We start from the raw sequence: 12,557 nt of genomic DNA, 5'->3' as shown, positions 1-12,557 counted from the left end.
ATTTACCAATTTTCTTCATTCACAATAAATAACTCTTTTACGTCAACAGATAAAGTTCTGAAAAGACACAAAAATATTAATTGCCTTCCAAGATTATATTCGTGAGTAAGTCTCGAAAATGAACCTTCGAGGAACTAATACAAAGATCGAGGTATGCTCGGTCCCCGGTGAAGCACACATGAGAAACGAGAGAAGCGAGAACCAGTAGACCAGACCGCACAAATGTCTATTTTCATTACAATAATCGTGACTATTACCTTTATAGTCTCAAATACGGCTTCTTACGTTAGACATTTCTAAAGCTTCGAAAGCATCGACAAAATTGAGCTAAAATAATTCTGAAGAGTAAAATTAAAGTGCCATATTTTCCAATAGAAATAGTGCCCAGGTAACTAAGAAATTAAGGTGTCACATTTTCCCACTATAGAAGGTACGCAGATTAAGAATAAATTAAATTGCCATATTTATTCACCAAAGAAGATGCGTAGGTCATGAATAAATAGAGGTGTCATATTATCTCTCTAAAGATGATGGGCAGATTAAGAATATATTACGAGTCATTTGGCAGTACTCACATGGCACACGCAAGCTGGCAGTGCTCAAGTCGGTCTGGTAGCGACCAGCTCAATATTCCTTGCATAGAACATCGAACCTAAAACATATTTGCGCATGCACCTTCATTTCAAATATCGTCTTGAAACCTTTTAGTTTTGATACGGTCAAGTTGATGGCTAAAAAGCTACGCATTCTGCGATAACTTCTTTCAAAACAGATTTATTAGGAGTGTGCACATAAAATACCTTACAGCGAATACTTAGTCACCAAGCCGTAAAATTCTGAGGGGTACGATGTCATCACAAGTTTTGCCTGCACGCAATGAATATGAATCAGAATTATAATGGAAGAGGTCGCAACACGCTCACTATGAGATGGGGATTGTGCAGCAGTCGTCACAATTGTAACAAATGTTCTGACAACTATACAATAAACGACCGGCTGTGCGAGGTCCCTGTTAGATCCTAACGCGAGATGAAAGGCAAAGTTAATATGGATTGATGTCATTAAGTGACGGCGGACATTTCTTTGAATTAAAAGACCCATCTTGAGACTGTTCAATTATTTCAAGCTCAACGAGCAATGAGCAGGTAAAATTATTGTTTTGCCTTGCGTCGAAGATTGTCAGTTTATGATAGATAGATCCAAAGATAAACTATCGAATGTAGTCACTAACAGAAGTTGAAGGCCGAACATGTGTGAGTCTTCTGAAGATGGAAGTAATGAGCCTGAACTTGAGATCATCCACAGGGTGCCACGGCTGCCGTGAGGTGGAAGCAACGCGCTCGAGTATTCTCTAATCAACCAAACTTTGACGGCTAAAAATATAATATAAATTAAAACAATAGTATTTTTTCAACACATACACATTTTTCCTTCAATTCTAACAAAAAAACACTCAAATAAAATATAAAGTAAAATCGTATCTAAAAAGAACTGAAGAAGTAAAGTGGCGCATCAACGAGTAAAATTTTTTACATCTAAGAAACAAGAAGGCTTGAAATTGTTAACTCCGGTAGACTGTGAGTAAAAAGTCCCTCGACGAAAAAAGTCAATAAATTACGAGAAAAATCGTATGCAAGAAATGAAGATAAATAAAGAATTAGGCTTCGTTTGAGCTATAATAACCTAGTCAATAAATAGCCATGGACGCGCCTGGCACAGCGTCGAGTGACGCTCATGAAGTAATATGAACGTCACGCTGATCAGCACCCTATGAGCAGGGTTCTCGTCCAGCAGACACAAGACACGCTACGCTGCACATCACTAGAGTTTGTTCGTCGCATAAATACAAGGAGTCTTTGTCTTTAAATCCTACACAAAGATTAAGCAGCACACGCGCCAGCTACAGACAGCATTCGAACTCGCAGCAATGAGGAAACCGTAATCTTGATTACAAATTTAAGCGATTAAGATCAAGTTTTAGGATTTCTGCGGAAATATGGAACGCATGCCAAAAAATATTGGGTGTTAACTGTGCTTGTCAAGTAGGTACTGATATAAAAACATATCCCAGTTTTGGGATTTTAGTTTGATACGGGATATCTCGATCGCTGCACGGTGCTGGTGTACACAAAGGCAAGTGTTCACAGACTCGCCATGTTACAAGGCAGATCTAATGATACATTGCATCAATTTATTTAATCATCTTCATCACGGGAATTGCGGTAAAACGGAGAATTGCGCATGAAGGCGGGCGGGTAGCCGAAACCAAAGGTGCAGTTCCTCGCCTTCCGCCCGATACGAATAATGCGGACTGCACTAGCGCGAAGTCAATGACATGTACAGAATATAATCAAGTCAGGGCCGGACAGTGCATGTTACACATGCACTTCAGTGCCCGGCCGGCGACGCATGGTAGGTGCAGCAGAGATTCCCCACACAGCCATGCGGGACAATAATGACATAAGTGGTACATTTAATAGGTTCGTAAAGAAGAAGGTATTCAAAGGCATCAATTGTTGTGGAGACGAGCAGCGGACGACGTCAGCATCGTCCATGGATGGCGGATGACAAAATGAAGATGTGGATGCGGGCGGGAGCCGAGAACGTGGATGCAGAGGTCGTTCGGATCCACCAGACGTCCGTTGACAAAGCAGAAGAATTATAAAGAAAAAAGAAAATTACTATATGGGTACGCAGAAATATTCTGAAAAATGCTGCTGCATAATTCAATTGCAGGTATTTGAGTTGGGAAATAGGCTGCAAAACGGCCATGAGATATTTGAAAATGTTTATAGGTTACCTTATTCTGAAATTTCAAATCTATTTGAAAAGTATTTTTACATCTCAATAAAATACAATTTAATTAATAATATGACAAATAGAATGAACAAATCAGGCCATCATGATCAAACTTAATGTAGAAATTTAATGTAAGGAATAAAATGTAGTGATATAATTAGTATAACGAGACGCTAGTCACACACAGACTACACTTCCAAGCGCTAAGCACTTTACTGCAATATTTAATTGCTACATCGCTGTCGAAATTCAGGAAATCTTTAACAAATGTGCAAGCGCAATAATATCGTGAAATTCATTAATTAGCCATTTTTTTATCAGCACAACACACGATGGTCTGGCTAGAGATTTAAATGCAAAAATTACAAATTTCCTAAATTTTAGAAAGTTTTAAGGCCTTCAAACTTGCGTTAAATTTAAATAAAATGACTGCAACCAGCATGAAACAATGATTTTACTTCGGACTTCACTCATCAAAAATCCCGTAACAGGAGAGAAAATACCAGGGGCCATACTTTCAAAACTCGCTAAGTGAGCGTAAATACTTACGCTCTATTTTCTTGTCCATGATTGGTGGATTTGGCTTGAATGGCCGTCAATGATTGGCTAATGAACTTACGATGTCTTAACTTTTTTTGAAAGTATAGGCCCTGTTCACTGATATTCATGTGATTTGACAACGACATAGCATGTCCTGTAAGTGGTCACTAAATTGTTAGTCTACGTACGACAGACACAAGCGCAGACGCCGCGCCACTCGGCGGAGGAGTGACGAACAAGTTACTTGTCGCTTCCAGAGCGCAACTTGCGCACTGTGTGCATCACACCGTTGTTGCGTGGGGATTACAGAGGTAACAACACGAGTGTTGCGCAGGGTATACAGAGGCAACAACACGAGTGTTGCGCAGGGGTTACGGAGGTAACAACACGAGTGTTGCGCAGGGGTTACGGAGGTAACAACACGAGTGTTGGGCGGAGAAGTATGGCCACAACAAGAGGGTTAGTCGAGGTGTTACCCCGTCGGAGTAACACGGATGTTAGAGAGTCACGAAGATTAACATCGGTGTTACACGGCATCAAACACCGCGCGGAGACACGCCCGAGCCCTCAAACATGGTTGCACAAGCCACAGCAGCACACAGGGAAAGGGAGAAAAACAAATGTTAATTAGTTAATTATTGATAATGTTTTCTTCAACACAAGTTATAATCTACAATGGATTACGCATTTCACGACTAACTTATTACAAGCCGTATCGTGAAGATATTAGGATACACACATCAACAATTACAGTACACACGTTACTAGAGATGAGCTGTAATAAGAGCCCGCTGTAAATTGAGAGGATATGTTAGAAGACTGCAAAACTACAAGCAGCCTCTTCAAGACACGCAACGTTTTAATGCGACAGGGCAGCAATGCAGAGCCTGCAAGCAGACGGATCATTAGACACGCCGAAAATTCCAAAACACGATATTGGTTAAGAATTAGCAATTTCATGCAAGGAGTCGTCAGCTTGAAGTATGATAATCAATCTTCAATTTGTTAGTAACGAACTATGCAAAATTAAAGCAAATGCCTGGTATAAATTTTTGGAAGAATGAGGAAGGTCTGTCAGTACAATATTACAATATGGCTAGAAATGAAATTGATAAGGAAAAAGTGCGAGTTAATAATTTTTAAATAAAGTCAACTCGCAACGCAGCACAATATTTGGTCCAAACATTGATATTAGTAAGAACATTGATTATACATAATAAACGTCGTTGAAATGATACACGATCGACTTAATCATACGCGTAGTAATGTAACAAATAAATAATTCAAGTTGAACAAATTGTTCAGTATTCCCTGTAAAAAAAATCCTGATGGATTCCGGATAATCAAAAAATAAAAAGCCTTTCATGCTGAATAAGCAAATAGATTAGGAGTAATTAAAATAAAGATAAATACAATCCTACACATTGAAGGATTATCATAAGGATTTAATGAATAAATGACATACTTTTCATAAGAAAATGTGTATAAGAACCTGGACTGGAACAAGGAAAGCTTGCAATGTTCCAAATTGTTCGGAGACGAGGAATAAACCTACGGAGTTTTGAGCACAACTTCCAGCAAGTGACTGCAGGTAGAGCAGCTCTAATGCACTCGTAATTTAGACAAGATTACGTCTTGGTGGAAGGCTGGTCTGAACAAATACGATTGAGGCTAAGCAATGAAGTAACAGAGGAGGTGTTCTGCATGCAAGGGATGTCGCTACACTGCCACACGAGCGGTAGGTAGTATCAACGCATGCGGATTAGATTGGTTAGTCGTTGGCAATCATCTAAGTGGAAGAAAATCTTTGGGCAAACAATGCAGCCAAATCTCCATCATGCTGAGCGCGTTTCAAAAACGTTGGAAATTCGCCGTGACAACGTTTGAATTTTCAATTATCTTATAGAGTTCAAAAAAAAAGCAATGCGTCCTTTAACAGTAAAGTGGCTTACTGCCTTTTTCCAGGTTTCAAAAGTCAAAGTTGAACAATAAATATTTGAAAATAGCAAAGAAATTGGTAATTTTAGAGGGAATGAAGACAAGCAACGCAACTAATAATCCGCAACATAATATCGAAACAAAGATGGTATTTTTTTTAATAATTCATCTAAACGTTTAGAATGATGAAGACAACATAGTATTTTTTACTTATATGCACATTGAACTCAGAATAAGATGTGTCAAACTCTATTAAAAAGGTCGTGGGGAAAATCTCAGCAGAAAAATAAAACTTAAGAATAATTTCAGCAAAACGAAAAATAGGTTCACACTTTAACAGCGAAGTTACCCATACGATTATCGACAGATGGGCTATGCAGTGCACAAATTACACAGTAAAACAACTAAGATTAAAACCCATAACCAAAGGCAATAAAATATGGAAGGGCCAATTAATACTTCTAGACAACACGGGTCTTCATGAAGCACCTTTACCAGTTCAGTTTTGTTTCCTTATTTAATTGCCACTAACAAACGAGTAAATTTATGCAAAGGCACTCAAACGCATGATTTTATGGTATGTGATTTTTACTCGTCGATTTCCGTCATGTTCTGCCTTGCGACGTATGTTCTTCTAGATAATGTTACCTGCAAACCGATAGCATGAGACAGAACCACTCCTTAATATTATGATTTTTATGCAAGATATTTAGTCTCCTAAATATTTCAAAATTGAAAAACAAAATATGGAGACAACAAATGCATGGCGATTACGACTAGCGAATAATTTTCTTAGGCTAACAATTAACTTATCTATATTGATGCCATCAGGCAAGCTATCTTATTCCTATTTACGCTAATAATTTACAAATTGAAACTAAGGCGCAAGGAAGAACAACGGAAGTGGGCGTGTGGACGTAGTGAGGTAAAGTCGTCACAAGAGGCCATACTTTCAAAGTTTGCTAAGTGAACGTAAGTATTTACGCGCTATTTTCTTGTCTATGATTGGTGGATTTTGCTTGGAAGGCCGTCAATGATTGGCTGATGAACTTACGATCTCTTAACTTTTTTTGAAAGTACAGGCCAAGGCCTCCACAGGCGTACCTGCGAAGCCACGTTCAGACGAAGGTGCAACTGCAGCCAAAATCTGTTCCAGCACCAGCGCTTTTCAAGTCCAGCACACCTCTGATGGTTTGTTTGCAAATTCGTGCGATGGCAATGTAGTGTTTCAAGTATAACTATATCTTTATCCATTTGCTCACTGATTACATGTTTCTTCGTACAAATACGATTCGATTCGTTCAGGGTTTCCTTTCACACCAATTGATATAGTGCAAACATTAAATCGTTCAACACTTCAAATTTTCGAGTCACGCGTACACAATATAGACACCACATCTCGCACTCTTTTATTAACAGAACACATTTAAGCCACCGTATGATACATTAGCTACCGTGCCCCGGAGGTCGAGGCGATGTGGTCTCCTCGGGATATTGAGTTATTCCTCTTGACTGCGACACGATGCATGGCATGCATGAGCCTTGTATGGTACCGATGATACGAGGCAGTGAGGTCGAGAACATGCAATTCAGTGGTTGTCCAATTAGAATTACTTCTTATGGCAATTAATCCATTTATACATTTTTGAGAGTTTTAATTTTTATTGACTTAATTCTGCGGCCTTTGTAAGCATTTACAGCATTTGTGGACAGGACAGAATACCAATTTAAGCACGTAAAATTTAGTTACAAGGTGAAAACGTTTGGCAGCCACTGAGCTAGACTAACAATAAGACACGATGAACTGAAGAGGAGATCGTTACGCGGCTGCGACTTCGTCGCCTTCGTCGGACGAGAAGCCATCTTCGCTGTCGGAGAGCGTGGAGTCCAGGTCCTCAGGCGGGATGCCGGGCGAGTCTTGCAGCTGCTGCTGCTTTATCCTCGCGGGCACCGTAAAGCTAAGACTCGCGCCCTCCGTCGACACCACCGGCCGAGGGCGCCGTGTCTTTAGGCCAATGCGAACTACGACGCACCAATGGCCCCCGTGGCAACGTGAACGTAGGCCAAAAATGCGGAAATGGTCGTTACCGGCAGGTTATGGAGGTTACCATGACCGGCAGTTGCGTAGGTGGTTCCCGCATTGACGAACTTTCAGATTACCGTCGTTTGATGAGGTTACAGATGTGATGTTGATGATCGCATATTTGTAACGTTGGCCACTCGAACAGTACGAGCAAATTTGTTTCACTCCCATTGAACGAGTTCGTTTCAAGTGTGGAAAGAGCGTCAGTTTTAACCAGAATGAATCTCGAGAGGCACCATAGAACTCGGAGTAATTCATTTAAGAAGTTCGTGTGTCGGATAGTAAACAAGAAGATATATTTCACGCGTGTCATTATTTTTATCGGCAAAAGTGCGTATATAGTGGGAGTGTGAGTGACGTAGAAGAGTGAGCAGGGCAGTCACGGGTCCCGGCACACGAGGGACAGAGAGTGGGGGGGAAAAAGAATAGATATAGAAGCAGATAAGGAGGCAGTCGGTCAGAGCGATCACACCTAATCGTGACTAAATCATAATATAATAAATTAAACACTGAAAGATAGTTCGGTAAATAAATCACGCTTAAGAGAAATTAAATCAAAATAAACCTAACGAACATCGGAATCGTGTGACAGGAAATAAGGTAAGAAAAAATAAATCACAGTAAACGCAAATAAAAAGAAACAAAAAATAAAAATAACGATGAAACAAAACGCCTCAGCAAATACCGCAACCCAGACCGCATCCACAGAACGCGTCCTCAGGACAAGCTGCTCCTCTAATGCCCCCGTCATCGATAAACCAACAAGAAAATGAGCAAAACAAGCCAAACGTAAACAAGAAATCCTCGACGAAAAGAAAGAAATCATAAGCTTTCCGAAGGATTAGACTCAAAACACCGCCTTCGTAAGGAACATAAAATCAATTGAAGCTCAACAGTTGAATGCGTGACAGGCGAAGACAATGTAACTTGAAAACGTGACAGGCGAAGACAACGTAACCTGAAAGCGTGACAGGCGAAGACAACGTAACCTGAAAGCGTGACAGGCGAAGACAACGTAACCTGAAAGCGTTACCGGCGAAGACAACGTAACATGAAAGCTGAGCAGCGTCGTAGCCAAACACAAGATGAGCGCTGACGAACATAATAATGAATGGGTGAAGCGTGGAAATAATTGAAGATGAAATGATAGACAAAGAAGAAACTTTCGTCAGGCTATTCTTTAGTTCTGCAAGTTCTGTCATAAAATCATTAGGTATTTCTGATAAGATGTCTCGAAAACTTTTGCACGGAAATTTAATCCAGAAATACTAGATCGTGATTGAGAATCCTTGAATGTTAGTTCAATAGAAGCATATGTCAAGTTGAAGTTCTCTAATTATTCGTCGGTAAGAAGCGAAATTTTATTTGTTAGTAGAAACTTCAAGCTTTCTACATTTACTTATCATTCAAGAACCATCCTTCAAGTTCAGAAGCATCTATAAAAGATTTCTTGTGAAATTATGCCAGCAGGCAATGCACAGGTCAAGATTTGGAAGCGTTTGTACAAAATTGAACTATTGGAACACGAACAACAAGCAAAAGTTTAAAATTAGGGCTCAATGAGTTTGTTGTAAGTCTACCGAGAGCAAGAGGTTAAAAGCAACAACATATTGAGTACTGCACTCCCTTAACGCCAAGTCAAGCGTTAGGACGCGAGCGTCTCTTGCAGTAAGAGCATCAAACAACATTAGCATCATCAGATCAAACAAATCCCGGCCTTGTAATTAATTTCGCTGATATTCACATTAGAGAGAATTGATGACTTTGGATGAGAATGAAACATCGCAAATGATTCAGTCTCCAGAAATTGGCGAAACCGAGAACATGTGCCCGAGAAGCACGTGATTCATTGATCAAGATCAAGGTTATTGAGAAACATAAGTGACATGATCTTGACGAGCGAATGTTTTGGAAAATATCAATTCTCTCTGAGTAATAACACTTTCGTACTGAGATCTGTCTGCAAAAGCACTGCTCGCGCAAAATAAGCACTGAATTGAGCGTTACATGAGCAGTAAAATGGAGGCACTTTACCTTGACAACCACGAAGCTCATCGGTGAAGCTTTATTTACACAACGCCTCCAGATTAACTTGTAAATCTTCCCTTGACTAACTTACTAATAAAGTAATCTATGAGCTACGAAAAAGAGAATCTATTATAATGGAGAGCGCGTTCTATTTGTCTTTGGAGCCTCTCCTCCGGACCAGGTCGATGCCTTTCCGTATGAGCGCCATGGCTCTACTGTGGCGGCGCGGCTTGAGGCCAGTGCGGACTGCGGGACAGGCAGTGCATAACACCCAGTGAGTATAGGCTTCTCATATTATCAATCATCAACTCAACAATATCATTGAGTATTCATTGTGGTGGTAAATTAGTTATTGAGGCCGGTGCGGACTGCGGGACAGGCAGTGCATAACACCCAGTGAGTATAGGCTTCTCATATTATCAATCATCAGCTCAACAATATCATCGAGTATTCATTGTGGTGGTAAATTAGTTATTCTGAGACTTGGGCCTCTTAGTGTACAGGGCTCACTGCTGGTACGGGTAGCAAGTGCAAGCAGGTCAATACCGAACAAGTATAGTTTGAAACGAGCCAAATGACTGTCGAAATTTTCCGCGATCTACGTTATGAATTACCTTCTAAAAAATTAATTAAAGTTTCATATGAATAATTATAATTATAATATAGATTAATTAATCAAAGCTCCGAGCCACGGTAAATCATCCGAAGAGAAAGGTGTCCATGAGGCCACAATAAATAACAACAATACGATCATTTGTACCAACTTCGGTAACCAATATTCACCGATTACTTTTAAGAGCACAACATCCCACGAACATAACATGCGTTTTTACGCACTTCATCAAGTTCAGTTCCCCAGGCCTGGTGACGGGAAGAAAAGTGAGCAACGCCACAATAGTGCAGTTAGCCAGCTATACGATGAAGTACTTCGCAACAGTGATGACATGTTAACAAAATTGCAATAATAAGTCCCTCTAGCGCTTTTCACAGTGATACCGACTAGTTATCGACAGTCGTTAGGTATCGACAGTCGTATGGTTAATAACAACATAGAGAAACCTGCATCGTATTGTTGTAATTTTATTTTTTATTTATTTAAATTTATTATAACCTGCCTCGTATTTTTTTGTAATTTTTAACTGGTTATTACGCTTAATGATGAGAAATAGAGTCAGGTAAAGCTAGTCGCCTTCCATTTGTGCGCTAAGTTACAATGAAGTGGACTTTTAAATTCGTTACCTACATGGATATTCTGCATGGATGCCTATATAGAAGAGTTACTCCACGGACACAAACGTCGGACATGATACGTAGACACACAGTGAAACACGCAAACGAGTTGTCAGGGAACTTTCTTATTATCATGAATGTTTGCAGTCAATAAAAGACATAAAGGGTAGCAAGGGAGGGCCGCAATACATAGACATGAGTTTGCAGGTCTCAGCTCATAGATGGTAGTTGACATACATAGCGTCTGTGACGCTATGTAATCTGCAGGAAAACGGCGCCTTACACACAACATTTAATACTGACAACACATAAAATACTGACAGCACATGTAATACTGACAACACGTGAAATGCTGATAACACATGAAATGCTGATAACACATGAAATACTGATAACACATTAAATACTGACAACACAAGAAATACTGAAAATATATTAGTGCTGAAAATACATTAATATTGGAGAGACATTTGTGTTAAGACGCTCACAGCCGATGACGTTCGCTGAACGGCTCTCGGAGGCGGACTACGGTCGACTCCCTAGCAGGCGACGAAGGAAATTAAACTTCTATAAACTTTCTCTGCGCAAGTGAGCAAGCTACAGGGAAGAATTAATACTAACTTTATCAAGGCTTTACCGTAAAGCAGGATAATAATCCTCACAAATGAATTATTCTATAGAAAAAAGCTGAAGTAATGACGACTGTGATTTGAAGCGAAAAAAAATTGGGTTATAAGCAACCAATGGCGACAAACAAATTATTAGTTAACATTCGATATCAAAACTAGGTTTACCCATAAAATTTAATGCACTTTCGAAAACCCAAGTTTTGCAACTTGCAGGTATACAGGAAAATGTTCGATATGAAATTGGAAAGTTATGTTCATGGCACGAGCTTCGAAGCATCATGAGTAACCATCGCAAACGAACCTTTGATCAAACCAATGAATCCCACCCTATGTCTCGACGGAACGAGCACAGCGCTGGTGACGTAGAGAGGAGCTACATAGACTACACGATAAGAACTTCATGAAACGTAGCACACAAGTGGATAGACCGAGTAACCAACGGAGGACTGCAGGTAAACAAACAGAAATTAAATCAAGATAAACAAGATGACCGAGGAAGAATTCGACCAGATTTTTCAAATCAAAAGCCATAAGCTTTCCTTAAAACTCAGCAAACGACATCGAATTCGAGAGCATCAAAACAAAACAAAAATACTAAGCAAAAAATATATTATAATATTAAAAGTTGCTTATTTATAATTCATGAAAAATATCAATACATACAACAGAAAGAAAAAGAATAACAAAAAATAAATGAAGTAAAGAAAAGTTACTTCTTCACAAGACATGAAAAATTTCAAAATATTCAAGAATGTATTTCACAAACTGCAAGTGATAACTCATGATGAAGCAAATAAAAACCTAAAATTATCAATAATAATAAAAAAAACATAATAGAGGAACATTTTAAAGGGTCAAAATAATGGATGAATCGGGGTAGCAATAAGTAAAATATAAATATAAATAATATAAAATCTACATAATGCTATGAAAGGTGACATAGAAGTCCTGTATAAGATACGATGCGATCTCACCCCTACTCACACGTAAACAGTTCTCATGCATTTCCCACGATCTTCTCACACTTTATATAAACTTTATATTCAATACACGTACAAGGCATTCTTCAAACCTCTTCCGTTCATTTTGCACACTTATCCACATTGTAAACATCCATACAATTAATAAAATTTTTCATATTTTTTTATCAACCATGCATTTTCGTTACCATCAGGACATCACCAACATCTTATATTGAAGATTTTAACTGACAAAGTCTAGAAAATAAGCTAAAAAGTAAGGTTCAAAAATTTGAATTCGAAAGCAAAATTCTAAGTGTATCTCTGCTCTAGGTCCTGTATGTTATATTG

General features: G+C 39.1%; 1 protein-coding gene across 8 annotated transcripts in view; it reads right to left on the bottom strand.

The window, feature by feature from the left end:
• Positions 1–1,437: 1,437 nt before the first annotated feature.
• The window catches only part of LOC108672494 (tropomodulin), a 53,408-nt gene continuing 42,288 nt past the window's right edge, over positions 1,438–12,557 (bottom strand). For 5 of the 8 annotated variants that reach the window (XM_018160165.2, XM_018160163.2, XM_018160161.2 and 2 more), the window contains 2 exons: positions 6,382–7,299; positions 2,251–2,311 (listed from right to left, as the gene is read on the bottom strand). In XM_018160165.2, coding sequence (XP_018015654.1) covers positions 7,097–7,299 — 203 coding nt within the window. In that variant the 3' untranslated portion in view covers positions 2,251–2,311; positions 6,382–7,096. Of the gene's footprint in view, positions 2,312–3,527; positions 3,612–6,381; positions 7,300–9,394; positions 9,635–12,557 lie in introns of all 8 variants that reach the window. The other 3 variants (XM_018160170.2, XM_018160168.2, XM_018160167.2) reach the window with 3 other exon arrangements.

This window comes from Hyalella azteca, unplaced genomic scaffold, assembly GCF_000764305.2.
Source record: "Hyalella azteca isolate HAZT.00-mixed unplaced genomic scaffold, Hazt_2.0.2 contig13457, whole genome shotgun sequence".
Lineage (NCBI taxonomy): Eukaryota > Metazoa > Arthropoda > Malacostraca > Amphipoda > Hyalellidae > Hyalella > Hyalella azteca.
Note: the sequence above shows the minus strand (reverse complement) of the source record. Positions and strands in the feature narration are given on the sequence as shown.